General features: G+C 36.0%; 4 protein-coding genes across 5 annotated transcripts; all 4 read left to right on the top strand.

The window, feature by feature from the left end:
- Nucleotides 1–1,048: 1,048 nt before the first annotated feature.
- On the top strand, nt 1,049–11,337 carry LOC145591128 (uncharacterized). Its single transcript, XM_081647532.1, has 8 exons — nt 1,049–1,386; nt 4,053–4,185; nt 4,464–4,906; nt 5,808–5,993; nt 6,886–6,993; nt 7,534–7,737; nt 7,824–9,664; nt 10,453–11,337. Exons 2-8 carry the CDS (start codon nt 4,110–4,112, stop codon nt 11,003–11,005), a joined length of 3,411 nt encoding a protein of 1,136 aa, XP_081503658.1. The 5' UTR covers nt 1,049–1,386; nt 4,053–4,109; the 3' UTR covers nt 11,006–11,337.
- Nucleotides 1,723–2,980, top strand: LOC145591129 (uncharacterized). The gene has a single exon (XM_081647533.1). The coding sequence runs from the start codon at nt 1,833–1,835 to the stop codon at nt 2,781–2,783; it is 951 nt and encodes a 316-aa protein (XP_081503659.1). The 5' UTR covers nt 1,723–1,832; the 3' UTR covers nt 2,784–2,980.
- Nucleotides 11,338–11,671: 334 nt separating the features above from the next.
- LOC145591130 (aminomethyltransferase, mitochondrial-like) lies at nt 11,672–15,024 on the top strand. 2 transcript variants are annotated; one of them, XM_081647534.1, is made up of 4 exons: nt 11,672–11,817; nt 12,750–13,325; nt 13,913–14,031; nt 14,271–15,024. In XM_081647534.1, exons 2-4 carry the CDS (start codon nt 12,768–12,770, stop codon nt 14,815–14,817), a joined length of 1,224 nt encoding a protein of 407 aa, XP_081503660.1. In that variant the 5' UTR covers nt 11,672–11,817; nt 12,750–12,767; the 3' UTR covers nt 14,818–15,024. The 2 variants fall into 2 exon arrangements, with proteins under 2 accessions (XP_081503660.1, XP_081503661.1); XM_081647535.1 differs by having other exon boundaries at nt 11,690–11,817; nt 12,753–13,325.
- Nucleotides 15,025–16,138: 1,114 nt separating this feature from the next.
- LOC145591131 (uncharacterized) lies at nt 16,139–18,520 on the top strand. The gene is made up of 2 exons (XM_081647536.1): nt 16,139–16,385; nt 16,645–18,520. The coding sequence occupies exon 2, from the start codon at nt 16,737–16,739 to the stop codon at nt 18,348–18,350; it is 1,614 nt and encodes a 537-aa protein (XP_081503662.1). The 5' UTR covers nt 16,139–16,385; nt 16,645–16,736; the 3' UTR covers nt 18,351–18,520.
- The last annotated feature ends 6,357 nt before the right edge of the window (nt 18,521–24,877 follow it).

Genomic DNA, 24,877 nt, shown 5'->3' on the forward strand with positions numbered 1-24,877 from the left:
CATCGGGTTTTACTATGCTAGGAGGTTCACTAGACGAATGGTCCTTGGTTGCAGTAGTACTTTCTCCGTCATGGTAGTTCTTAAAATTTCCTGTTTAGGATGTCACACAATATTTGTCAAAACAAACAACAAAATCATTTCATGTGCCTTTAAAGCCAATTTTTAACACTTTCAGGTAAATCTAAAGGGTGAGAAGCATCATTGTCTCAAAAAAAAAAAAAAAATTGGTGAGAAGCATCACATTAAATGATTCCCATGTATTTTTACATAATTACATTGATAAAATTTGACATCTGATACGAGATGGAGAAAGTACTTATAAATCCAATTTTTGCTTGAGGCAATTTGTTGATGAAATGAGCTTTTGTCACCAATCTCATCATACCTTCAGCTTGGCTTCACATTATGTTTACGCTTATAAATGGAAATACTTATGAATAGAACATAACATTAGTTTAAAGAGCTGGCAATCTCTGACACGACAACACGACTGAAACCGACACGACATGAACACGAAGTTACTGAGAGAAAACACAAAGTCGACAAGGCATGACACGAAATCAAATCGAACACGATCTGTTTAGATAAAGTGGTCAAATTATGCAACCATCTTACATTTTACCTGGTTTTTGATAGATTTTTGAACAACACGAAATTGACACGAGACCAAATACGAACACGACACGACTTTTTGCCAGCTCTAAGTTTAATCACGAGTATGCTTTATACTTCATACATAATACAACCTCCTAGTCTCTAATAGTTCCAGTTTTTAGCAATTCTAGTAAAACGTTATTGGTACTAAGGATTTGTTCTGGTTTACTAAAAACAACTGAACTGAAGTGATTGGAGCTAAACTGAACTGAAATAAATAGAGAAGGAAATTAGAAATCGAAGTGAAATTAAGTTGAAGAGAACAGACTACTCCATACTTACTAACTACTTCATACTAATTTGTGTTGATTGTCATTTGATAACAAAACCTAGTAATAGAGTTCACTATTCCCTTAAAAATTGCAGTGAAATTCAATAATTTCCCTCGCAATTTGGAAGAAAGAGTTTGTAGCGTAGGAGAGAAGTATTTACTGCTTCTCCTATTTTTCCTAACATTTTAACTTTAAGAAGAGTGAGAAAACTCGCATCACAACGAAAGAGAAGCACCACGACGACGGCGGAGAAGCGACGGAAGAGAAGCGCCGGCAACGGCGAAGGCAGATAACTTAACAATATCTAACATTCTTGACGTTGGCATCGATCAACACATTGATTCTTCTTTAAATTATTCTCTCCATTAGCTCAACCACCATTTTTACTCCCAATTTTCTCTCTCCAAATTCTACTTTGGTGACACCCTAATACCTCATTCTACAGCTTTTCTGCTCAGAGGTAAGCAACTAAATCAAGTTTATTTATTTCGCTAATTATTTTTGGTTTAATTTTTTTCTTTTTGTAATTTCTGTTGTTATTTTTACTCATGCTTATTTGAATGACTGAATTATTATTATCAATTTTGTGAAAACATTTAGCTTAAACCCTAGTTCTGAATTGGAGTGATTGATGATTTACAAAGGGTTTTTGCCTTTTTGGGGGTGGCATAAGTGGGAAATAGATCAGGGAATTATGGGTATTGTTGTCTTAATATGTAAAGTATAATATTAATTTGTGGGGCAAAAAAACCCAAAATTGCAAAGCTAGGAATTCTACGTGTACAATTGTGGGCTTTGAAATTTTTTAGGAGGAATTAGGATTTTTGGAATTGAATTCATAGTACCAGTGAAGGGTCTTACCACTAAGGCAATCATTGAACAATTGCTTGGTTAAGTGAATCATATATGGCGGTAGCTTCACCCTTGCAATGGTCTTGGCCACATAAACCTCAGAATCGACAATTGTATTCGAAACCCCGGTTGCTTTCTAATGTTCCTCGGTGTCTCCCTATTGTAACTCCTGTCACTTCTTTGGAAGCGCCTCGCCCTGCTGTAATACTCCCTGGTCTGGGGAATAATTCAGGGGATTACCAGAGGCTGCAGCTCAGCTTAGAGGAATATGGGGTTAAAAGTGCGGTTGCTAGAGTTTCGAGGTTGGATTGGTTTAGGAATGCGGCGGGTTTAGCAGACCCTAGTTACTGGAAGGGTACACTTCGTCCTCGTCCTGTTTTAGACTGGTACCTTAATAGGGTGGATGAAGCTGTAAATGAAGCCAAGGAGATTGCTCAGGGTAGGCCGCTCTCTTTGATTGGACATTCGGCGGGAGGATGGCTTGCTCGTGTTTATATGGAGGAATTTGGGAAGTCTGATATCTCCTTGCTTTTGACACTTGGAACTCCACATTTGCCGCCTCCAAAAGGAGTGTCTGGTGTTATTGATCAAACGAGGGGGCTATTGTATTATGTTCAAGATCATTGTGCTAAAGCTGTGTATACTCCTGAACTAAAGTATGTATGCATTGCTGGAAGGTATATCCAAGGAGCTCCAGTATTTGGAAATTCTTATGAAATAGAGGATGCATCCCAAGCAGCTGCAGTCGTGAATGTATCTGAGTCAACTTCGGATACTGTTACATTTCGAGCTCGCTTTGTTGGTCAGGGTTACAAGCAAGTATGTGGGCAGGCAGTTGTATGGGGTGATGGAGTTGTTCCAGAGGTATCTGCTCATTTAGAAGGTGCTCTTAATATAAGATTGGATGGAGTATATCACTCTCCTGTTGGTTCAGATGATATCTCAAGACCCTGGTATGGCTCGCCTGCAGTTATTAAGAAATGGATAAACCACCTCCTAGATTGACCAGATGTGATTGCTTTAACAAAGAGATGAATGTAAAATGAGCTTAACTAGTTAGCGCTCTTGCAAAAATGTTGCTGTCTGGCCTGTCTCATAGCAGCAAGGATTCATAGCTTCATTCATCAATTAGCTTTTATTCGTATCCACTATGTATTGAATGTAGAAGAAATCAACTAAATGGAGGCTCACCTTTTTTTTTCTTTTCTCTTTTGGATGACTTTGTTCATAAGAACTGACAGAAAAATTTCGTAACACTATGGATTGTCTAAGTCTTGTATAGGCCTTGTTTTGCTCACCTTGTTTTCATTTTCAGGAAGAGTAAGTTGAGAAAAAATAAGGGCTACCCAAATTCAACCTAAAACTAGAATAAATTCTAATATGTCGTATAGTAAAACATAGGTGAAAAGCACGCAGCCATAATGCTTGCAAAGGTTTATTAACTTGTAATATTGTAACTAAGTTTTTTTTTTCTTTTTTTTTAAAAAACTTTTGTTTGATTTTCTCTCCCGCTCCCAACCCTTCTTTCTCCAGTATACTCTCTTAAGCGAATTTCTTTTCTCTCCTACATTCCATCTGATTCCCAAATCCTATTCCTAATTCTCTCTGGAATTGTTTAACTCCCCATATCTATCAACACACCACAGATGGGATGGCCCGCTATTGAATCTGGCTTTTACAAGAATCATTTTTATAAATTAATTGATGGCAGGTCCTAGCCTGGCTTGTTATGTTAGTGGGTGGACACATAAAAAATAAATGCAGGCAAACTCTAGAATCCCTCATTGAGTAATGAAATTTGAGTGAGCTTTTTATTAGGCTTGTCCTTGGCAAAAATTCTGCTGTAAACTCTGATGTTCTTTGCCTGGTATATCTGCCAATTCTTAATGTAATTTCTGTATCAAGTATGAAGTTTGTTATTATTATGTGTTACTGCAGATTTTTTTTTGGGCATGCTTGTTCAAATCTTTGTTCTTGTCACTGTGTTTGAGAGCCTGTGAGAGCCCCTTTCTTTGATTAATTAAATTGCTTTACTTGGTATACTCGCATGTAGTGGGACTGGGCCAGCTGTAAATATTTTGTTTTTTTTTTTTCTTCCTAAGAACTTTAGTGTTTCTTTGTTTTCTTCCAGTTCCAGATTATGTAAATTTGACAACCTCCACAACTGGGAACTTTGAATAATAGAATCGGCCTCAAATTGCTACCCGACAGTCACTGTAATGAATTTCAGAGCATACAGGATTATAATTATTTGCTTATCTTGTATTTTTGCAGAATTTTGAATCTTTGGTAGAGGCGGCTTCAAAATTTCTGTCAACGTTAAGGGATTGAATGGAGAAAATTTCTGCTACATTTGCTATGGGCTGGAGCATTGAACTTGAAAAAGGCCTTCGGTCCAGAAAACCAGGTAAAATAATCATTATATAGGTTTAGATATTTATGTGGATATGGCATATAAAGGCATGCCTGTTTGTGGATAAAATGTATCTTGGCGCATTGTATGCTTGTAGCCTTGTATGTAGATCTGACAGAAGTCTTGGCATGTCTAACGAGTAATATCACAATAGCTTCTGAGAATGAAAATTGTTGGTTGAATGTAAATTCTGATTTTCTCATTTAGAGGCCATATCGGGTATGATTTGTTGTAGAGAAAATTCATCTGTTGGCTTATACTCATCTTTTCAGGTAATCCTATTGAATCAATAAATCTGATTGGTCCTAGACTAAAGCAGTGGAGTATGGAGCCACAACCCACTTTAGCTATGTATAACATGTTCAGCTTAGTTCCTGGGGAAGATAGACTTTTTGCAGATGCGATTCTCCTCAGGCTTGCAGACACGTTTGTATCTGGGGACAGAGACATGAAGAATTCTGTCGTAAGAGTGTTCTTGTCAATTTTGAGGCACTGCAAGAGGAAATATGGACAAGCACTTGGATTCTTTTCAAACATGGACGAGGATAACAAAATGGAATATTTGAGACGAGTTAAAGTGGTTCTTACTGATGAGAGTGTTGAGTCCAGAGCATTAGCTTTAATTTTGCTTGGGTGTTGTGCTGAGCTTGCTAAAGATATTGCTGAAATACGACATGCGATACTATCTGCTTTGTATTCTTGTCATGTTTTGGAGGTGAGGACCTGGTCTGGTTAGCAATTTAGCATCTTCTATGCTGTCTGTTGTTTATTTGGATTTAACCTTGTTTCCTGGTTACTACTTAATATTATTGTCTTTGCATCTGGTTATAATTTAACTTGCAAGTAAGAACTTGTGTAATCTGATATATTGACAATATGAAACCTGCTATAACAACCCAAATTTTATTAAGTTTTTCTTTTCAATCCTGATCTGTCCCCTTCAGGTAGGTGAGATTAATTTGGCAAACATCTATCTTTCACCATTTGAGAGTACTCTTTTATATGTGGGCTAATGTTTGTACTAGTCTTGTCACTCTTGTGCTATTAAGAATAGAACATTATTGAATGCCAGGATCAACCCCCTTTCCCCCCCTGTCATGTGTTGCTCTGCACATTAATAGTTTGATGCACTGTACAAACTTCTGGATTGTGAAAGTCATGTTTTGTTGCATTTCTTGGTTAAAACTTCTGACTGTTGTTGCCTCTAGTAATTGCACTTTTGCCATCAAACTCGGTAGATTTCACCACCACCACCCTTTAGGATCTTGCCACTGGAGTGTCTATGGTGACACTTAATGCTTTTTTGACAAGCAAGCTGAGAAGCAAGAGTTAAAGAAATGTCTGATAATAATTGAAGAAATACATTTACAACAAAGCCTTAGACCCAAACGCTTACATAATTGAAGAAATATTTTGTTTGCCTGACGAAACCATTATAAAATACCCTGATCAATTTTAGGACACCTCCATGGCCAGCTTGTCGCCATACTCTTCTCTCTTGCAGGATGCCCATGTGTTGGCGACTTTGTGCAATTTTCATAGCCCAAAATACGTACTTTTCAATATTGTAGACAATTAGTCCTAGCTGATATGTTATTGTGCTTGTTTCTTTACAGGTCAAGGCGTCACTGTTTGCAGCTAAATACTTGTCAGAAATATCAGATGACTTTGGATTTGTTTTCTTGGAGAATCTGCTCAAACTCATAAATTCACCAAACACCTTGCCAGCTCTAAGAATTGCCGGAGCACGAACTTTTCCTAAAATGGGATGCTCAGTTTTACTTGCGATGAAATCATACAAGGTCTTTTTATTTATATTCACTTTTTTTTTTTATTGCTTTTTAATTAATGTGACTTTTCTCTCTTTAATGCCTATAATTACCCAATATACAAGGTCGTTATTTATATGTATTTTTTTTGCTTCCCACCAATCATTCCATGCCATCACGAATATTCTTATACACGTACGTGAAAGGATCTGCTATTGGACAACATACTGAAACAGTGTATGCTAATTGTAGTGAAAGATGTTATGCATTCTTGCCCTGTTTAGACTCTAGACTTGTTGACGATTAGGTTGTGACATTGGGACCTCTTCAGACCATGCCTACAATGAGAATTATGCTAGGTTGTTCTTCTTGTTGAAAAGAATGTTACCATTGAAATGTGCTGATAATGTCTCAAACTCACATGGAATAGTTGCTCTTTAACAGGGAACAAATGAAGAATGCATTCTCTATGTATGCATAAACTTTAACTGCTTGGCCGACTCAACAAATGGACTCTTAAGTACATTGTACAGAGTATATAATAAGCTGTGCTGTAACTCGCCATATTGTACTGTACCACATCACAACATTGATAGAATGCCTTTGGTAGGGTCTTTCAGTTGAAAAGGTTCAGAACTGTTTTAGCAGATATTGGTCAACCATTATATGTGCCCTAACTTTTATTTTCTCACAACTTCAACTGAAAGTAGTGTAATTTTTTCAATGACTTTGTTAATTGTTTCCTTTTTAGAATCTCAGACAATGCTTTATTAACAAGTTTGCAACTTGCAGTTTTGTCTGTCAAAACAGTTGATATAGTTATTTGTATCATTATTGCAGCTACATATGATGGGGCTTCTGATTCTCTAGAAATTCTAGAGCAATGTGGCTGTATGATCAAGCTGTTTACTGTTGATTAATGCAGGCTGGTGCTGAACTTATAAGAAAAACTTTAGAAGAGGATATTTTGGCCACTATGTTGATCTCTCTCACGAAACTTTCTTTGAAAGCATCCGTTCTGATTTCTGATCAGGTAAACAGTCAACGTTCTGATCTTATTATATGTACTATCTTATAGTTGCTTTGTCTTTGAATTCTTGACAACTTATGATCCTTGAATTTTTTGAGTTATAGGCATCACTTGATGAAGGTAGCTAACTCCTTTAAGTTTTGTAGACCTTCTGTTGATGTTTTATGCCATCGTAAGGATTACAATATCATATTATTGATCCTTCTCTTGTTTATGGTTGTGAAGAGCCTGCTAGGTTGGCTACATGAATTAAAGAGCTGTATATCTGTGCTTCATTTTGTACCACATTTCCGAATAATATCTGTTATTACTTTTATAAGCTATATGAAAAAAAATTCTTCTTTCTTATAGTCATAGTTGTAACTAAACATGGGCAATGCACCAGTTCATGCTTTATCTTGGCTGTGTAATCACTAGTTCCTGAAGCTTGTTTTTACTCCATTGCCTCACTTTTCAGTCCTCCCCTTTGATATTCTTGTGACATGTAATTGCTATATTGAGGTTTAATCACATTTTCTTGACCCTCTCCCCCCCGGTGTGCAGGTAGGCTTGCTTAGTTCAATTCTTGTTCAGAAAGCAAGTTTACGTTTGCAGGGTATAGTGCTTAGATGCATGCGTTATATTGGAGAGCAGGCAGCATGCTTTCTACCTGTTAGTGCTTTTCCATTTCAGAATTTGTTCAGAATGCTTGATGAACCAAATCTACCTTCTGCTTTGCATTGTGAAGTGTTGCATATTTTCCTCAAGGTAAATTTGTTGACTCAATTTGATTGAGTGATTTATGTATGTGCTTAGATATCTTCATTATCTTGATTCTATTGCATTACTTGCAGATGCTTTCATATGGGATGCTTGATATGCTTTTAATTGACGTTGATGAGTTCATGAAGCTATTGAGGTATGTTGAGGATGCTACTCGATCCCCAATACCTTCTGTAAGATTCTTAGCTTTTCAAATCTTAGTAAGTATATCTGATAAGCTGAAGGGAAGAGATGAGCTAATGTTGGAGGTTGATCCTATTACTTATCCCACTGGAGTTGTCTCAGTTATCAGTGATCAGATAACTGTATTGGTACGGCTGGTGTTAGATGGGACCTCTAACTGTCAAGTAGAGCAAGAACTAGGAAGCATGCTCAAATTGCTACTTTTATTGGTTGAGAATCATTCAGAATCAAGTGATTTCATAGTGGATAAACTACACTTCATTATCAAGAATATGGCAGAATCACAAAACATACCTTTGTCTGCAATACAGAATCCTGAGGTACACAAAGTTGTTAATACAAGAGCAAAACAAAGTTGCTCTATGCATGTGTTGATGTTTTACATCTACAGATTTTTGGTGGCTTTCCTGGAAACTCTGGAGGATTCGTGTGCTATGACAAATGAAATATCTTGCAAATTGAAACTAATGGTGTCCTTTATTTGTGACAACAATTTATTTGATTGTTCTACCCACACATTCTTTGCCCTTCTTCTGCATGCCCTTGTCAACTGGAACCATTTCATGCCTGAGGATAAGTCTGGCAATTCTGTTCAAAGACTGAGTGGGTCTCCCAGTAAATTGGTTGAAAGTGATGCAATTATCTATGTATGCGCAAAAAACATGCTCACAGGAGGATATAATTGGTGTGCTTACAAAGCTGGAAGATATGCATCTTGTAAGGGAGAATGGGATGTGGCAAGTTTTGTATTTCAACATCTGGAAGCAAAGGTTCAGTCTGAACTTTGCTGCCAGTGGTTAAAATTCTTAGTTAAGTTTTCCCATTCTGAGAAGAATGTCAAGGTGCTGCTTCAGAAAGGATCTTGCTTTTTGCCTCTGGACCATGTCTTGGTGCCATTGACTGTGGATGGGTACATTGAAAAACTTATTAATGCGTTTGATGATACTTGTTCATCTGTCAAGATTTTGGAAGCCATTTCTTTACAAACGCAAACCCTTTGTTTCCAAAGGTGGTTCATGGCATTGAGACAGAAGGTTCTACTTGTAATGGTGGATATGATGAAACTCTTAAATGATTGTCTATTTCCCAAGGCAGGCCTCGAGAGTATTAGGCACGGGGAAAGTGATTTTACTGATGGCCAACCTATTGTTCAAAAGATGAAAGACATGATGTCTTCTTTGGTTCGAGTATCTGCAAGACTAGCTAGTATGGCAAAGGAATATGATATGATTTCCTCGTCTTTTGTTGACTTAGACTCCAGAAGCTTCAAACAAATTTCAGCCCTTGCATTCGGTTGTTCAGTGTTGGCCTTCTGCACAGAGTTCATCAATTTGATTCCTAATTCACCTGATTTTGTCGATCTGACAAAAGAATCAGGTTATTGCCAGAGTGTCATCATAAAAGACTTAGCTGTGCGATTGTGGCATACGGACTTGGAGATGTGTAAAAACCTCATGTCACTCTTAAAAGAATGTCAAATGCCTGAGAGATCTTTGCATTTTCTGTCTGGACATGGGATATCAAAAGTTAATTATGTCTCAGAAGATCTTCTTACATTGTGCAGATCTAGTGTTAGGCGGTTAATGAAATTGCAAAATGAGTGCATGAGTGCAGAAGATGAGGATACAATGTGGCAAGCTTATAAGGATCGTATGCAACTCCTGTTGAATATAGTTGAAGCATGGATGCATATACCTTACCGGGTTCCCAAGTATTTTTTCAGACTAAGGTATGATGGTGCTGCATTTTGATTTGATATATAATTTATATCTTGTTACATCTATATTGATTGATGGCTGATAACTGATGTTATAATGGTAATTTATGATTATTGTTTTAGACCTGTTGAATGTTTCTTTCACTGTGATCCTTCACTTAAGAGTATTTAAATGCCTTTTCAATTATAATGACACTGATGAATTGAATTACTAGAGCTGTTGTGAAGCACTACTTAGGCTCACACTATCATGAAATGCAGGATTAGACCTATGGGATAGGATTATGAAGCATCACATTATATTTACTGTAATATTCGAACTTATAGGGCATTAGGATTGTGTTGAACTGTTGATTTATTGAACAATTGTTCACAAAGAGGCATAATTGATTTATTGTGTTTCAATAGCAATGGTGGAAGATAATGAAGGACAAGGAATGAGAGGGAAGAGAAAGGGAAAAGTGGGCTTATGGGTTAAATATTTGGTTTATTAAAAGAGAAAGGAAATTGGCAATCTCCATTTCACTCGCTTTTTCAACCCATCTTAAAATTTTAGGGAAAAAGTTCCATCACTCTCACTCAATTCCTTACATTCCCTTTTCTTCCAATTTTCGCTTCCAAACGCATTGTTAGCTGACATGTGTGTGTTCTGGACTAATGTAGATAGTTCTCTTTTGCATGAAGTTGGTTGCAGTATTTACCAATTGTTGCTGTGAAATCATTTTTTTTTTTCCATTTTTTTTTAAGTTTATTCCCAGACAAATCTATCTTTTCAAAAATTAATTTGACTTATATTTCAGGCCTACTGTGGGTTCTTTGCTTATTTCTCTAAGTGCTGGTAGTAGAAAAGAAAATGAAATTTGTGTCTCTCGGGGATCCCAACTAGCTCTCAATCTGTGTATTCAGCTTAAGAATGTGACATCAGATGTCTGCTCAAGATTCTCCAAGGTCCATTGCATCATTTCATGTAATGCATCATCTTTAGGGACAAGACGTGATAGACAGCCCAGTGGAAAAGGGTGGACAAGTTATCAAGAATCTGAAACTGGTCTTTTGATAGAACTGAATAAGAAATTGCAGAGCCATGTCATGAAGCAGACCAGAGAATTCTTGAATTGTGGGGATGATCAAAGTGATGATGAGACAGTGGAGACGTGTGTATGTTTCGAAACAAATGGCTCAGCACAAGGGTTCTCGACTTGCCTGCTGGATGTTTCTGCCTTTTCTGTTGGTTCCTACAGAATTCATTGGCTTAGTGGGGGTGTTGACCATCAAGGAGCTTATTGGAGCTTCCTCCCACTAAGTCCCTGGCCTCAGTTCAGTGTGACAGAATCATCTTCTGAAAGGTGGTGATCTATTTTATTTTTACCGGGCATGTAGAGGCTAGTTTAGACACTGTAGAATTTTGTTGTGAATGGAAACACCATTATATCATCTCCGATGATGTTGTACAGTTTAGGCATATAGGTTTAATTTCACTCGAACACTAGAATTTCATCTTAAAAAGATTCAATTGTCAGATGTGACCTGTGCTCTTCATATTTTCTAGGGAGTTGTTTAGCTTTGATGTGAAAGAAACCTAGCGTCGCTACTCGCCTTTTGTTTTCTCTGTTATCCCTAATTTATTGTATTCATCTTTGGAATGAAGAAATTAAACGAGTGTAAAAAAAAATATGCTTATGTTATTTTCGTCACAACTTGTAACAATTTAAATCCTAAATTTTCTTACTATTATGGACGCATTATACAAGTACGAGTAAATAAAATCTTGGGAGAGTAATACAATGCTCAACCAAACAACACACTCATGAAACAAAGAGCACTAATTTGAGAATGCAAAAGCTAAACAACCCAAAAAAGTAAAATAAAAGGTGTGTATTAGATTGAAAGATAGGGTCAACCTACTTTGATGATGAAAATGGAGGGGACAATTTTACAATAAAGCGACGTTAACTTCATCCACCAAACCCCTTGTTAGCGACGTTTGAGGTTAAAGTTAACTTTATACGTGAAATGACGATTTTACCCCTGGATATGTTTTTGTCATTCATAGATTAGATCCATCTATTTCGCGGTTGCTGCACTCCCTCTTACTCACTCACTCATTCTCTCTCCTCCATTGAAGTCTACTCTGAATCCTCCATTACAGCACCTTTTCTTCTGAGGTAAGGTGTTTTTTTTAATCATCTTCACAATTTAGTATTAATCGTTAATTTAATTTGATTCAATTTATGCTTCTTCTGAGATTGATTGATTATAGAACTATTGTTTAGAATTAGTTGATGAATTAAACGTGATTGTTGGAGCTTAATTTGATTATTGAATCGTTTATAATTAGTTGATGAATTAAACGTGATTGTTGGAGCTTAATTTGATGATTGAATCAAATGATAGTCTGTTGGTTTATATAACTGTTTAATGTCAAGTCAAAACCATGAAAATGGACCTTTTCTCACTGATTTGAATCATTTGGGTTGTGGGAAATGAGGCAGGATTTGATATATGGTGTTTCAGGTGCTACATTGGATTAATCTTTAGTATTTCATAAATATTGTAACTTTTATGAATGTAATAATGTTAGAGGCCAATTAGTTTAATTAGTTATAGTATAGGGGGCACCCAAGACCTCGGATCGAATCCCGTTTACATGAATGCCCTTTGAGGCTCCCTATACACCTCTTATTGCTAGGGGAGTGTATTTTAGGTTTAATTTGTGTTTCCCATTTTTTAGTTATTGACAATTGGTGCAGAATTCAGATACTGTTTTAACAGAATTTCTTTCTAATTGAAGGATCATGTAATAGTAATATAGTATGCATCATCTAGTTGCTTGGAATACTTTTGTAGTGCCTTCAGATGAGTTGATAACTGACCATGATAAATAAATCATAGTGTTCTTTCTTACCCCAATATGTTTTGGATTGTATGGACTTTTAAGTTACATGTCTCGGATGGTCTTTACATTCTGTGTACCTAAATGTTCCTAGTCTTTTGTTATCGTAATTGGCTTTGTGTGCCCCTTTAAACAAACTCGGAACTTGAGTCTAACTAAATGATCTTCCCTAATCTTGAAAATCCATTGTCATTGTGTGTTCAGAAGATTTGATATAAAGATATGAGAGGAGGGCTATGGCAGTTTGGGCAATCAGTTACTAAACGTCTTGCTCAGGCTCATAAGAAAGCTGTTACTCGTCGATGTTTTTCCAGTGAAGGAGATCTCAAGAAGACAGCTCTTTATGACTTCCATGTTGCAAATGGTGGGAAAATGGTGCCTTTTGCTGGTTGGAGCATGCCAATTCAATACAAGGACTCAATTATGGATTCTACTGTCAATTGTAGAGAGAATGGAAGCCTCTTTGATGTCGCTCACATGTGTGGGCTGAGCCTTAAGGGGAAGGATTGCATTCCTTTCCTTGAAAAACTTGTTGTTGGTGATATTGCTGGGCTTTCTCCTGGCACAGGAACCTTGTCAGTTTTTACAAATGAGAAGGGTGGAACAATTGATGATTCCGTCATCACCAAGGTGAAAGATGATCATATATATTTGGTTGTGAATGCGGGTTGCAGAGATAAGGATCTGGCACATATTGAGGAGCATATGAAAGCATTCAAGTCTAAAGGTGGCGATGTCTCATGGCATATTCACGACGAGAGATCTCTTCTTGCTCTGCAGGTATTTATTTCTTCATTGTACAATTAATTACCCTTGGCAAATATTTATGCTCTAACTTCATGTTGCCCCCACCTACCAATACGAATGCATGATATATTATTGAGTTGGCGTAATACATGGAGATTGATTAATATTGTTTTATTCTTCTCTTGAATTCTTTGTCATCCATGTGCACATTGTGTTCAACTGATTCTGTAAAATAATCATTAGTTTGAGTTAATAAGTTATGTTTCAGTAGGGGGTAGGGTATTGGTCAACCTGCCTTGCTATTCAGAAACCTCTTCATCTTTTGGAGAGGAAGTCTAACCTTTGAATTACACCCTTTTGTGCAAACAAATTTTTGGCATTTCAATCCTTTTGGCATCTCTTCCTTTAGGAGGGTGAAGCTTTTGTTCAACTGTTGCACATTTGACAGTTCAATTATTTTTACTCTGTCTTCCATAATTTATTGATCAACTAATCTTGATTTTTTTTTTTTTTGTAATCTCAGCACTTATGGTTTGTATTCTAAGATGTAAAAATTTCATTATTGTTTTTCCTTTCCCTATACAGCCAATAATGAAACTTATATTGATGTGTTTTATCAGGGCCCACTTGCTGCCCCTGTTCTTCAACAATTGACCAAGTATGATCTAAGTAAGTTTTACTTTGGACAATTTTGTATGACGGATGTCAGTGGATTCCCCTGCTATCTCACTAGGACAGGGTATGATCCTCCCTCCTTCAATATGGCTACTGGATTTGTTAAGTAGGAGCTTGAGGCAACGTATGCACAATGCCATATCTTATACTTTGAAAATTTACATACCTTGCATGATGTAACTTTTTAAATTTTGTTTTACCACTTCATGCTCAAGTGAACCTGCAATATACCTTATGAATTGGGATTCAATTACTTTTTCCTTGATTTTTCATTGACTTCAAAAGTTACGTTTTCTTTTTCAGATATACTGGTGAAGATGGGTTTGAAATTTCAGTTCCTGATGAGAACGCTGTAGAGCTTGCAAAGCAAATTTTAGAGAAATCTGAAGGGAAGGTAAGACTTACAGGGCTGGGTGCTCGAGACAGTTTAAGGCTAGAGGCTGGATTGTGTCTATATGGCAACGACCTTGAGCAGCACATTACACCTGTTGAGGCTGGGCTAACATGGGCTATTGGAAAGAGGAGGAGGGCAGAAGGCAATTTTCTTGGTGCAGAAGTAATTCTCAAACAAATTGCTGACGGTCCATCAATAAGGCGTGTAGGATTTATATCTTCAGGACCACCAGCTAGAGGTCACAGTGAAATTCAGAATGAAAAAGGAGAAAACATTGGTGAAATTACTAGCGGAGGATTTAGCCCCTGCCTTAAGAAAAACATAGCCATGGGTTATGTGAAGTCCGGGAACCATAAGGCTGGCACCAAGGCTAGCATCTTGGTCAGGGGAAAGCCCTATGAAGGAGTCGTCACTAAAATGCCGTTTGTGCCCACAAAATACTACAAGCCAACATAAGAGTATCTATGTGCATGGTCTTTTAATGTGATTTCATCTTTTAACATGTTCAACATAATTCAGCCTTGGAATGGTTTTCTGTTCCTGAAATTTCTTGCCAAACTGTAAAATTTGTCTGCTACATTTGTAGTCCTAGTTTGAAATTCGAGTTACTTCAAAGATGTGGCGCCTGTCATACATATTAGTATAAAAAAGGTTACATATATATCCTTATGTGCCCAATAATGTTTCTATATACACAGCTTACAGGAACGACGCCACCAATAAGGCAATAAACTGTTTGTGATATTGCTTCCTTGCGAAAGGCAGTCTTCGTTGTTTGCATTATTGCTTCCTTTGCGAAAGCAGTTCTCAGTTGTTCATACCTAATTTGACTAGTCCATAATCTGTTGCTAGGATTTTAATACAGATTAATGGTTTGCTTTTAAGATCTAGAGAGAATAGGGGGTTGGGATTTGTGCTTGATGAGAATCAAACCTCGCACCTCAAGGAGGTAAGACGACCTCTGGGCCACTGCATCAAGAGGTCTTTCTCAAATGGAGTGTTATCTATATACTTAGTATTAATGCTACTCCACTGTATATGCAGTTTTTTTTTTTTTTTTTTCATTGTATAACAAGTTAACAACAGTTCTCTCCAAACCCTTAATCCCCAAATTCTGCATGACCTTTTTTTTTTTTATTTAATAAAAATATCAATAACTATCTATTCCACTAAATTAAATCATAAAAATTTATAAGTACCTATTTCACTAAATTTTCCATTTTTTTAAGGAACTAAAATATCTAAGTATTAAAGTATACTTTCGTCGCACAAAATATATCACGTGCATTAGCTCGGATATATTTTAGTTTGAATTAGTAGACATAGTTATAGTAAAGACTAAAAGATAGGGGTATCAATTCGAATAATCGGATCGGGTCTGATATGGTTGAGTCGGGTCTGATATGGTCGGGTCGGGTCGGGTTAATTTTTAAAGTTAAGTCATATTAAATTGTTATGTCGACGCGGGTCTAAATCTGAATCGGATATTTTTCAGATCGGGTCGAATTGAGTGTGCTTTTGACACCCCTACTAAAAGAATATGTAAATCAAAATTAATTTTAATTGGGGAAAAAAAAAAAAGGTTTTTCCATCATTCATTTACTTTCTTTTATTGAAGGATGAAATTCCTTCCTTGAATGAGGTGGTATCTCAGTCAAGTGGACCAATCTCAGTTGTTTTAATTTTCATGTGAAAGAAATGATACTCCAATATCCAACAGCTAGGATGTGAGGTTGTGCTCAAATTCTTTGCCTTCATATTTTCTTTCCTTTTTTAATTCTCTCACATAAATATCTGTTTTTTTTTTTTTGTCTTTATTAAAATTAATTTTTAAAAAAAAATCTGCTTGTCACCCAATAATTTAGACTAAAAAAGAAAAGAAAAAAAAGGTCGAAATCATACTTTTACAGGTAAAAAAAAATTAGTTGAGCAACCAAATTCGAATTTCAATTTCATGTCACAATCATGCTACTCTGAATTGGTTGTTTTCTGGGAATTCTTGGCGCTCATCAGATTTTTCTAAGGTTCAATTTCTTCTTATTTTTTATTATATTCATAAATCTGCTGCAATATAGCAAAAAAAAAAAAAAAAATCAATTTTGGTGCCTTTAATTCTGCTTTTTTTCTTTGATAAATTGAGGTTATATATCGATTTAGATCTTGTTGATTGCATCAATTTGGGTATTTTTTGCTTCTGGGTTTGATTTGAGCATTTACTTGGTCTATGCCCAGATGAATTTTTGATGAAATAATTGATTTTAAGTTGAAGTACTTTAATTTTAGGGCTGAAAAAATTGTTATGTGGAAATAGCTATGATAATTTAGTGTTGCAAAGCTTAATTTGAGGTAAAGGGGGCTTATATTTTGGTCTGAAAATGGCTAAAAGTGAGGTGTTAATTGAGAAGGAGGAAATAGAAGAAGCTAGGGTTCCTAAATCAAAGACACCTAGCCCTCTTCAATGCTCAACACCTTCTAAAGAGAAGGAAATTGATGGGATTTCTAAAAATAAGAGATATGCCCTTTTGAGTAGACCATCAAGCAAATTCTGGGAGATTGCTCAATGGAAAGATGAGGCGTCTAGAGCTGTATCGAGTCCTAGTAACAATGGTTTACGAGGACGAATAAGCGAGTTGGCTCACAAAATTGATTGGGAGTCTTTAAAGAAGACTTGTAGAGAATGGTTTAAGAACCCTATGAACTTGGCTTTGTTTGTATGGATAGTTTGTGTTGCTGTTTCTGGGGCAATTTTGTTTCTTGTCATGACTGGAATGCTAAATGGTGCCCTGCCGAAGAAGTCTCAGAGGAACGCTTGGTTTGAAGTCAATAATCAAATCCTTAATGCCCTTTTTACACTCATGTGTTTGTATCAACACCCTCAAAGATTCTATCACTTGGCATTATTGTTGAGATGGAATCCGCAAGATATCTCTAAGCTGAGAAATATTTACTGTAAGAATGGTACTTACAAGCCCCATGAATGGGCACATATGCTGGTTGTTATTATGTTGCTTCATTTGAATTGTTTTGCTCAGTATGGCCTTTGTGGTCTTAACGTGGGATACAAACGATCTGAGCGGCCTGTACTTGGAGTTGCAGTTTGTATCTCAGTTGCCATAGCTGCACCAGCTATAGCAGGTGTTTACATGATTCTTAGCCCCTTAGGAAAGGAGTATGGATATGATCAAACTGTTGATGAGGAAGCCCAGGTTCCTATGACTGCAGCAAATGGAATTTTGAGTGGTTTAAGGTCAAATTCACTAGAGAAGAGGCGGTCCTTTGTGGTGAGAGAAGACGGGAAGATTGTTGAGAATCAACCAACATGGAGAGGAGGAATTTTTGATCTGTGGGATGATATTTCTGTAGCCTATCTCTCACTATTTTGCAGCTTCTGTGTTTTTGGATGGAACATGGAGAGGTTGGGATTTGGAAACATGTATGTTCATATTGCAACTTTCATCTTGTTTTGCTCTGCTCCGTTTTGGATTTTCAATTTGGCTGGCCTCAATGTTGATAATGATACAGTCAGGCAGGCTTTAGGACTTACTGGGTTTGTACTTTGTGGCCTTGGTTTACTCTATGGTGGGTATTGGAGGATCCGGATGAGGAAGAGGTTTAATCTGTCTGGCTATACATCTTGTTGTGGGAAACCTGCTGTTTCCGATTGCTTTCTGTGGTTATGCTGTTGTTGGTGCTCACTTGCTCAGGAAGTGCGAACCGCAAATTTCTACGATATTGCTGAAGACAAGTTGTTCAGGAAACAAGACGATGGGGATGCCGAGCTGGGAAGCTCTCATCTACCATGCAAAGATGGCGTTATGACAGACAACAGCAATTCAGACCCAAGCTCTCATGTGCTTCCATCTGTTGACACTGTAATCACAACAGCTAATCCCACTTCAGAAAGGGCAGAAGATGCGTCTCTGAAGGAAGGTATGTCGAAACCCATGACACCACCATTTCCCCTAATGATTGATAGAGAAGGCAATTAGCCTGATCATTTTTCACAATTGTAAAGAGATGCAATGTAATATGGTTGAGGTATGAGGTTTGTTATGTAATTAACATGCATTTTTAGTATAAACTTGAGATGGAATCACAATTTTGTGTTAAAGACCTCAAAAATGCTTTGTGTGAATTCTGTGTTTATCCCATTTCTTGAGTCTCCACTTGTTACCATAAATTTGAATTCATGCTGCATAAATTAACAAAGAATTTGAGATTGAGATTACATAATGCAGCAAATATGTTGGGAGTGCTGGAATGGTTTATGCGTATCTTACTTCAGGGGTGCATTATATCTGTATTTTCTAGTTTCTATTGAGTGTTACTAGTATCTGATGCCAAGGGCTGGGAATCACAGTGGTTGGTGGGCATTCTTTAAACTGCGGTATAAGCTACATTATGATGCTATTACAGTCTAACAATTGAAGTCCATAGCTCATTGCTTATGTGATTGGTTTAGTATTTTTGGATAAACTGCGAGGTTGTTGAAACTATAGACAACAAAAGCAGCAAATTTAGGCAAGGTTCATCATAGAATCATGAACATAATTTCCCAGATTAACATCTCTGCACCACTGCTGTGATGCGTCTGTAGATTAATTTTCCTTGCAGTTGCAACCATAAGCTGAGGGGAAATGGACTTAAGAGTGCCAAAATCACTTTCCCTAAGCTGAAGCAAGTTTAACTATGGTGTCACTCAAACTTGCCTGTCGCCTTCATGCCTCATCGACACTTCCGATACATTTTTTGCTTGACTCTCAAATGAGACGGGTGTCACAATAAGCTCTTGTGTGAATTGGGTAATTTACTGTATTTTCTTCTGATATAATCTAAAACGTTGCAAAATAAGTTTGTGTGAAATTGTCTCACCTTAAGACTTGACCCAACAAAATTTCCCGGGTTTTTTCTTTTTCATTTTCTTTCTAGTTTTTTTATTAACTTGAGTCACCTCCAACTAAATGCTAACAAAATCCAGCTACTTAGACATCGCTTATTACGCCTATAAGCAATCTTATGCTCTCGTGAATCAAGAACTAGTAAAAAGGTTGTTAGTGTTAACCAAACGCTCCTAATGAGTCATTAAAAAAAGTTTTAGATAAGTATTACGAATTTCTTATTAATCCTATTACATGATACGACCATTTTGTTCAAAGTGTGGGTCTAGTCAATTATTTGACATTGACACGTCCAGCTTGACCACCATTAGAGCTACTGTTTTTTTAATTAGAAAAATCAGGGTTTTTTTTTTTTTTTTTTCTGTTTTAAGTCTGGACCGAATACTGAAAAATAAAAATTTAAAACCCGAAAATCGGACCAATTATGCTTGGATAGGAACTAGACCAAATCGATAAAAGCCTACCATGTTAAGGAGAAAACATAATCATTGTAACAAATTTTTATATATGGCTAGTCATATGTGTGGCCAGTCAGCATAAGGGTTATTTCGTTAGTCTAATAGGGATTACTTGGTCAGTGTTAAAAGGGTTACTTCGTCAATGATATAGGGTTACTCGGTCATTGTTATAGAGGTTACTCGGTCATAGATTATTTAAACAGTGTTATATGAGTTATTTTGTTTTTTAATAAATGACCAAAGTGTGGCCAGCCACACACATGATAGGGTCCTTGTAAAGGGTTTTGGAATAGAGTGATAGATGATTAAACACTCCTTTTATGGATTGCATTGCATTTCATTAACTTTTTACCATACTCCGTATGTTAGCAATGTCTTTCTCTTCCCTCGAATCCCACTCAAAATATTTTACTATGCACTCTAAAGATCTCTATTTAAATAATTAAAAATTTAAAATTTAAAAAAAAAAAAAAAAACCTACTCACTCTCATTGTCTCACATACTATCTCTTTTATGATCTCCAATCAATCATCAACTTAGCCACTTGTATGATACAAAGTTATAGCTATAATAAACTCTACTAAAACTCCGTATAAATGTAAGTGATGTATGTAGCTAATATTTCACGGTGGCAATATTACTAATTCTCTAGGATCTAATTCATTTTCCATGAACACACTTAATAAGAGGTATTAAAAACTGACCCATCTGGAAAAGAAAAAAAAAATCAAATTCAGATTTCAACTTGTATAGACACAATAGATTAGTATGAGTCAAATTTAAAATAGATTTAACTCAATCTGACCTGACTTGCATATCCGAATTAACACCTAATACTCGTATATATTAATGTACTTTGTATATATCCACCTTTTCAATGTTTTCTTTCAAGATTCAATAAAAGATGTGAGAGAGTGGCTCTCAATTTAAGATCAATGGATCATCAATGTCCATAGCATGCATGACATTTCCAATACCAACAAACGTGGTAAAGCTAAATAGGCAGCACCTCACACAAATGCAGCTAATGTTAAGGCTACCTAGATTGAATTAGTCAATTCACAAACAGCTCACACTGTCACACGCCTCAATAATGAAAAATTGACAAAAATACGTAAGTATGTTAGATATTCTCTCTATCTTGTTCATTATTGCTACTATTTATATTCTCCCACCAAAAACCACATATACAAACACATTCTAAATGACAACCTGTTCCGCGTACCAAGGATTTGGGAGCCTGTAACTTGCCTTCTTCCAATCTTGCCTTTTGTGTTAAAACAAAAATACATTGTATTATGTGGAGTATCAACTAGGATGTACTCGTGCCGCCATGTTAAAATACGGGATATAACTATTAAGCCTAATATTGTACTTGGTTAATGGGTCAATTTTAGGTCCGATCTCTTATTTAGGTTGTATATAAATCGATGTACAAATCAGGGAAGATTGATTTCTAACATATCCTTCGCAAAGTTAAGACAATTTTTAAGTATTTATTGGTCGAAAAGATTAATAGAGTATATCATATATGAAAGAGATATACGAAGAATTTTAGTATTGATTTTTAAAGAGTTGTGGTTAAAAGTTATACGGCCTAGAAACAACTCTTCTATAATTGTGTATGGCATCGTAATTTTTGTTCCTACATAAGACATGCACTACATATTTGCATCCCCAGGTATACCCTAAACTCTTTCTCTCCCTTTGTAATTTATGGCAAGTGGATAATGTCAACCCCCACCCCCTCCATATCTCCATAATAAACTTCAGCTTTTTATGAGTTTTGTCCATTTAGCCGGTACAGTGTTCAGTTAACCTACTCATATTTGGCATGCATACGCCTTAGTGAAGCGTGGTGTATTGGTGTGTGGCTCGTTTTATACTCTATTATGCACTTGAATGTGCGGTAATATGGTATAATCGAGTAATACATTGACCGGCATGTCACCGTGTGACTACTTATAAAAGAATAAAGTCACCTTGATAACACTTAAATCTAAAATTTTTTTTTCCTAAACTTATCTATTTGAACATATTTTTCTTAAATAAGTGAAAATAACACTAATAGAATGAGATGAGGCCTAATCAATTATAAGTCCCTCATTATATACTTGTATATTGTGGTAAGTTACTTTGGTCTTAAAAATTTATAATCTTATCATATTACCATCATATACGAAAATTACTATAGGTACTTACTTTGAACTTTAAGCACTTAATCACACGATCTGTAGCTAATGGTCCTCTTAATTTTCGTCTTATTATTATCAGTCTCAAACTGATGGATTAGTTGATGTTATGTGTTGTCTGATCAATCAACAAACAAATTACAAATGCCCCACCATTTAAAGGTTGGTTGTTTGCTTGGGTAACTTTAAGCCGTCAATATCTTAAATTATTTGTCATGGCACCATTAAAAACAAATGGAAAAAAAAAAAAATAAATAAAAAAAATAGTATACATTAATTAATCCAAAAAAAAAAAACCTGTATTAATTATGTGACAATTGACAAGCATTATGCGTTATCAATTATTTAGAGGACTACATTTGTGATGGAAACTAATTGCGGCAACCGGCGGCCATAAGATTGATGGATGATTATTTTGTTCTCACTTAAATTGATTGACTGTACGCTAGATTCAATGTTTGAGATTTAGTAAAAATCTTCAGTTAAAATTTGGCAATTAACCTACTCATATTTGGCATGCATACGCCTTAGTGAAGCGTGGTGTATTGGTGTGTGGCTCATTTTATACTCTATTATTCACTTGAATGTACAGTAATATGGTATAATCGAGTAATACATTGACCGGCTTGTCACCGTGTGACTACTTATAAAATAACAAAGTCACCTTTATAACACTGACCAGATAACTCATGTAATATTGACTAAGTAACTCCTATAACACTGACCAAGTAACCCATTTAACACTAACCCATGTAACCCCTATGATGGCTGGACACATATAAGAATTTGAATACATCGACAAATTTGTACATGTAAAATGGGAAGAACTTTTAGAAATAGAGGAGTATACATTTCATCTCATCTAGGCCACACAGATGTTGGAATTGGATTTGGAACATAGCTTAATGATATCAGCAATCTAAATACCATTAATTAGTGGTTAATATAGGCTCCTAAAGTCCAAAATCTTAGTGGTTAATCTAATCATCTTCTTTCCTCGTCTTTTACAGTAATGACGGTCCATAAAATCAACATAAAAAAGTAGCATTACATAAACTATAGCAAAGCCGTTACCACCTTTTTATTTAACCTCATATTTTATAAACCATATCTTCCATAATTAATTATGTTAAGCAATGTTATTAGGGCCAATTACCAAGACAATTGCCATCTTATACACCCTAAGATATGGGTGAAAGGTTATATAATATGCCGCCCAAGAACCAAGAACCAAAGGTTTGTGACAATTTGGGGCCAATTGTAGCTCAAAGCTAAGTTACTCGTTATTGCTTTGACACTTTAAGTTGTTACTAGATATTTCAATTTTAAATTTATAATATTAAGGGATATTTTTATCATATACTTTAACTGTCAGATAATATAAACTCCTTGATCAGAGTGATTTCCATTGATCAATATTTATAGGGTTACAATGAGAAACCTAATCATATTAGGTAACTATAAGATATGTATAGATATAAAGATAATCTTATACAAAATATATCCTAAACCTAAGATGAGAATATTCTATGGATATTCTCTATCACACCCCCGCAGTCAGAGCGGGAGAAAATCGGATGCTCAGACTGGATCTGAATCACGCATCGAGCGGTAAGGATAGTATGGTAACCCATGATCAAAAGAGAAGTAGTAGACATGTGCCGGTGATGACGATGAGAAGCAACAGCCACGACCTACATAGAGTAGAGATAAGCACTGCTAGGCCGGAGGAGAAGGAGAAGAGCCGCACACAGACTTGGGCTAAGTTGCAGATCCAGAGAAGAAGAAGCTAAGGGATCAAACCATCATCGGGGAGAAGACACTACACTACTACGTGAAATCACAGTTGAATAAAAACAAATAAAATTGCGCAAGAAAAGATTAAATTCCACCGCTTGAAATTAATCTCAAAAGAGAAACCCAGGTAGCAAGAATCAATACTCCACAAAGATTCCAAGTGCTGCAACAATAAGAGGAGCCAACTTGATAGCAAAAGAGATGTGCAAAAGTAGTTAACCTTATTCTGATATACGACCACCAAAACAAAATCTATGTGATTATGTGTAGAAAAACCAATGGGACAATGTAAGAATCATTGTTGGTCATGAGGAGGTGGAAATAGAGTGCGGCACATGGAGAAGGTTGGCAGATGTGGTTACTGCCAGTAGTGGGAGGCGGTAGTGTATGCGATTGCCACTAATGATGGAGGCGGCTTTCGCGGTTGCTACTGTCGGTGGGAGGCACAAGGTTACATAAAGATTCTAAAAAAAAACTTTGAGAAAAGGAAAAAAAAATCTATATGTGTGTGTTTGCGGAAGCATAAAAAGTTTGTGTATATCCCGCCGGTGGGTTTAATTTTCCAACCCACCGGCAGGGTGAGAATTTTTATATATGATCCCAAGATCTCACCTAAGCTGTGATACCATGTCAGATAATATAAACTCCTTGATCAGAGTGATTTCCATTGATCAATATTTATAGGGTTACAATGAGAAACCTAATCATATTAGGTAACTATAAGATATGTATAGATATAAAGATAATCTTATACAAAATATATCCTAAACCTAAGATGAGAATATTCTAACCCACCGGCAGGGGAAGAGAAAATTTTAGATCTAACAATTCCCAAGATCTAACCTAAGCTCTGATACCATGTCAGATAATATAAACTCCTTGATCAGAGTGATTTCCATTGATCAATATTTATAGGGTTACAATGAGAAACCTAATCATATTAGGTAACTATAAGATATGTATAGATATAAAGATAATCTTATACAAAATATATCCTAAACCTAAGATGAGAATATTCTATGGATATTCTCTATCATTAACTAATCCTTCCATCGTCAAATAAAACTTTCAATCCTTTAATATCGCATATTTATTAGAATAAATTTTTTTTAAAGTGAAATTTGTTTTATTGAAGGTGAGCATATAAAACCGGATCATAAAAATAATTTTT

Source organism: Chenopodium album, chromosome 18 (genome assembly GCF_948465745.1).
Source record: "Chenopodium album chromosome 18, dcCheAlbu1.1, whole genome shotgun sequence".
NCBI classification, from domain to species: Eukaryota; Viridiplantae; Streptophyta; class Magnoliopsida; order Caryophyllales; family Amaranthaceae; genus Chenopodium; species Chenopodium album.

Coding starts and splice junctions, on each gene's coding strand:
- LOC145591129 (XM_081647533.1), top strand. CDS start 1,833: ATGGCGGTAGCTTCACCCTTGCAATGGTCTTGGCCACATAAACCTCAG.
- LOC145591128 (XM_081647532.1), top strand. CDS start 4,110: ATGGAGAAAATTTCTGCTACATTTGCTATGGGCTGGAGCATTGAACTT. Junction 4,186..4,463: donor CCTTCGGTCCAGAAAACCAG/GTAAAATAATCA, acceptor TCATCTTTTCAG/GTAATCCTATTGAATCAATA. Junction 5,994..6,885: donor TTGCGATGAAATCATACAAG/GTCTTTTTATTT, acceptor TGATTAATGCAG/GCTGGTGCTGAACTTATAAG.
- LOC145591130 (XM_081647534.1), top strand. CDS start 12,768: ATGAGAGGAGGGCTATGGCAGTTTGGGCAATCAGTTACTAAACGTCTT. Junction 13,326..13,912: donor GATCTCTTCTTGCTCTGCAG/GTATTTATTTCT, acceptor GTGTTTTATCAG/GGCCCACTTGCTGCCCCTGT. Junction 14,032..14,270: donor TGCTATCTCACTAGGACAGG/GTATGATCCTCC, acceptor TTTCTTTTTCAG/ATATACTGGTGAAGATGGGT.
- LOC145591131 (XM_081647536.1), top strand. CDS start 16,737: ATGGCTAAAAGTGAGGTGTTAATTGAGAAGGAGGAAATAGAAGAAGCT.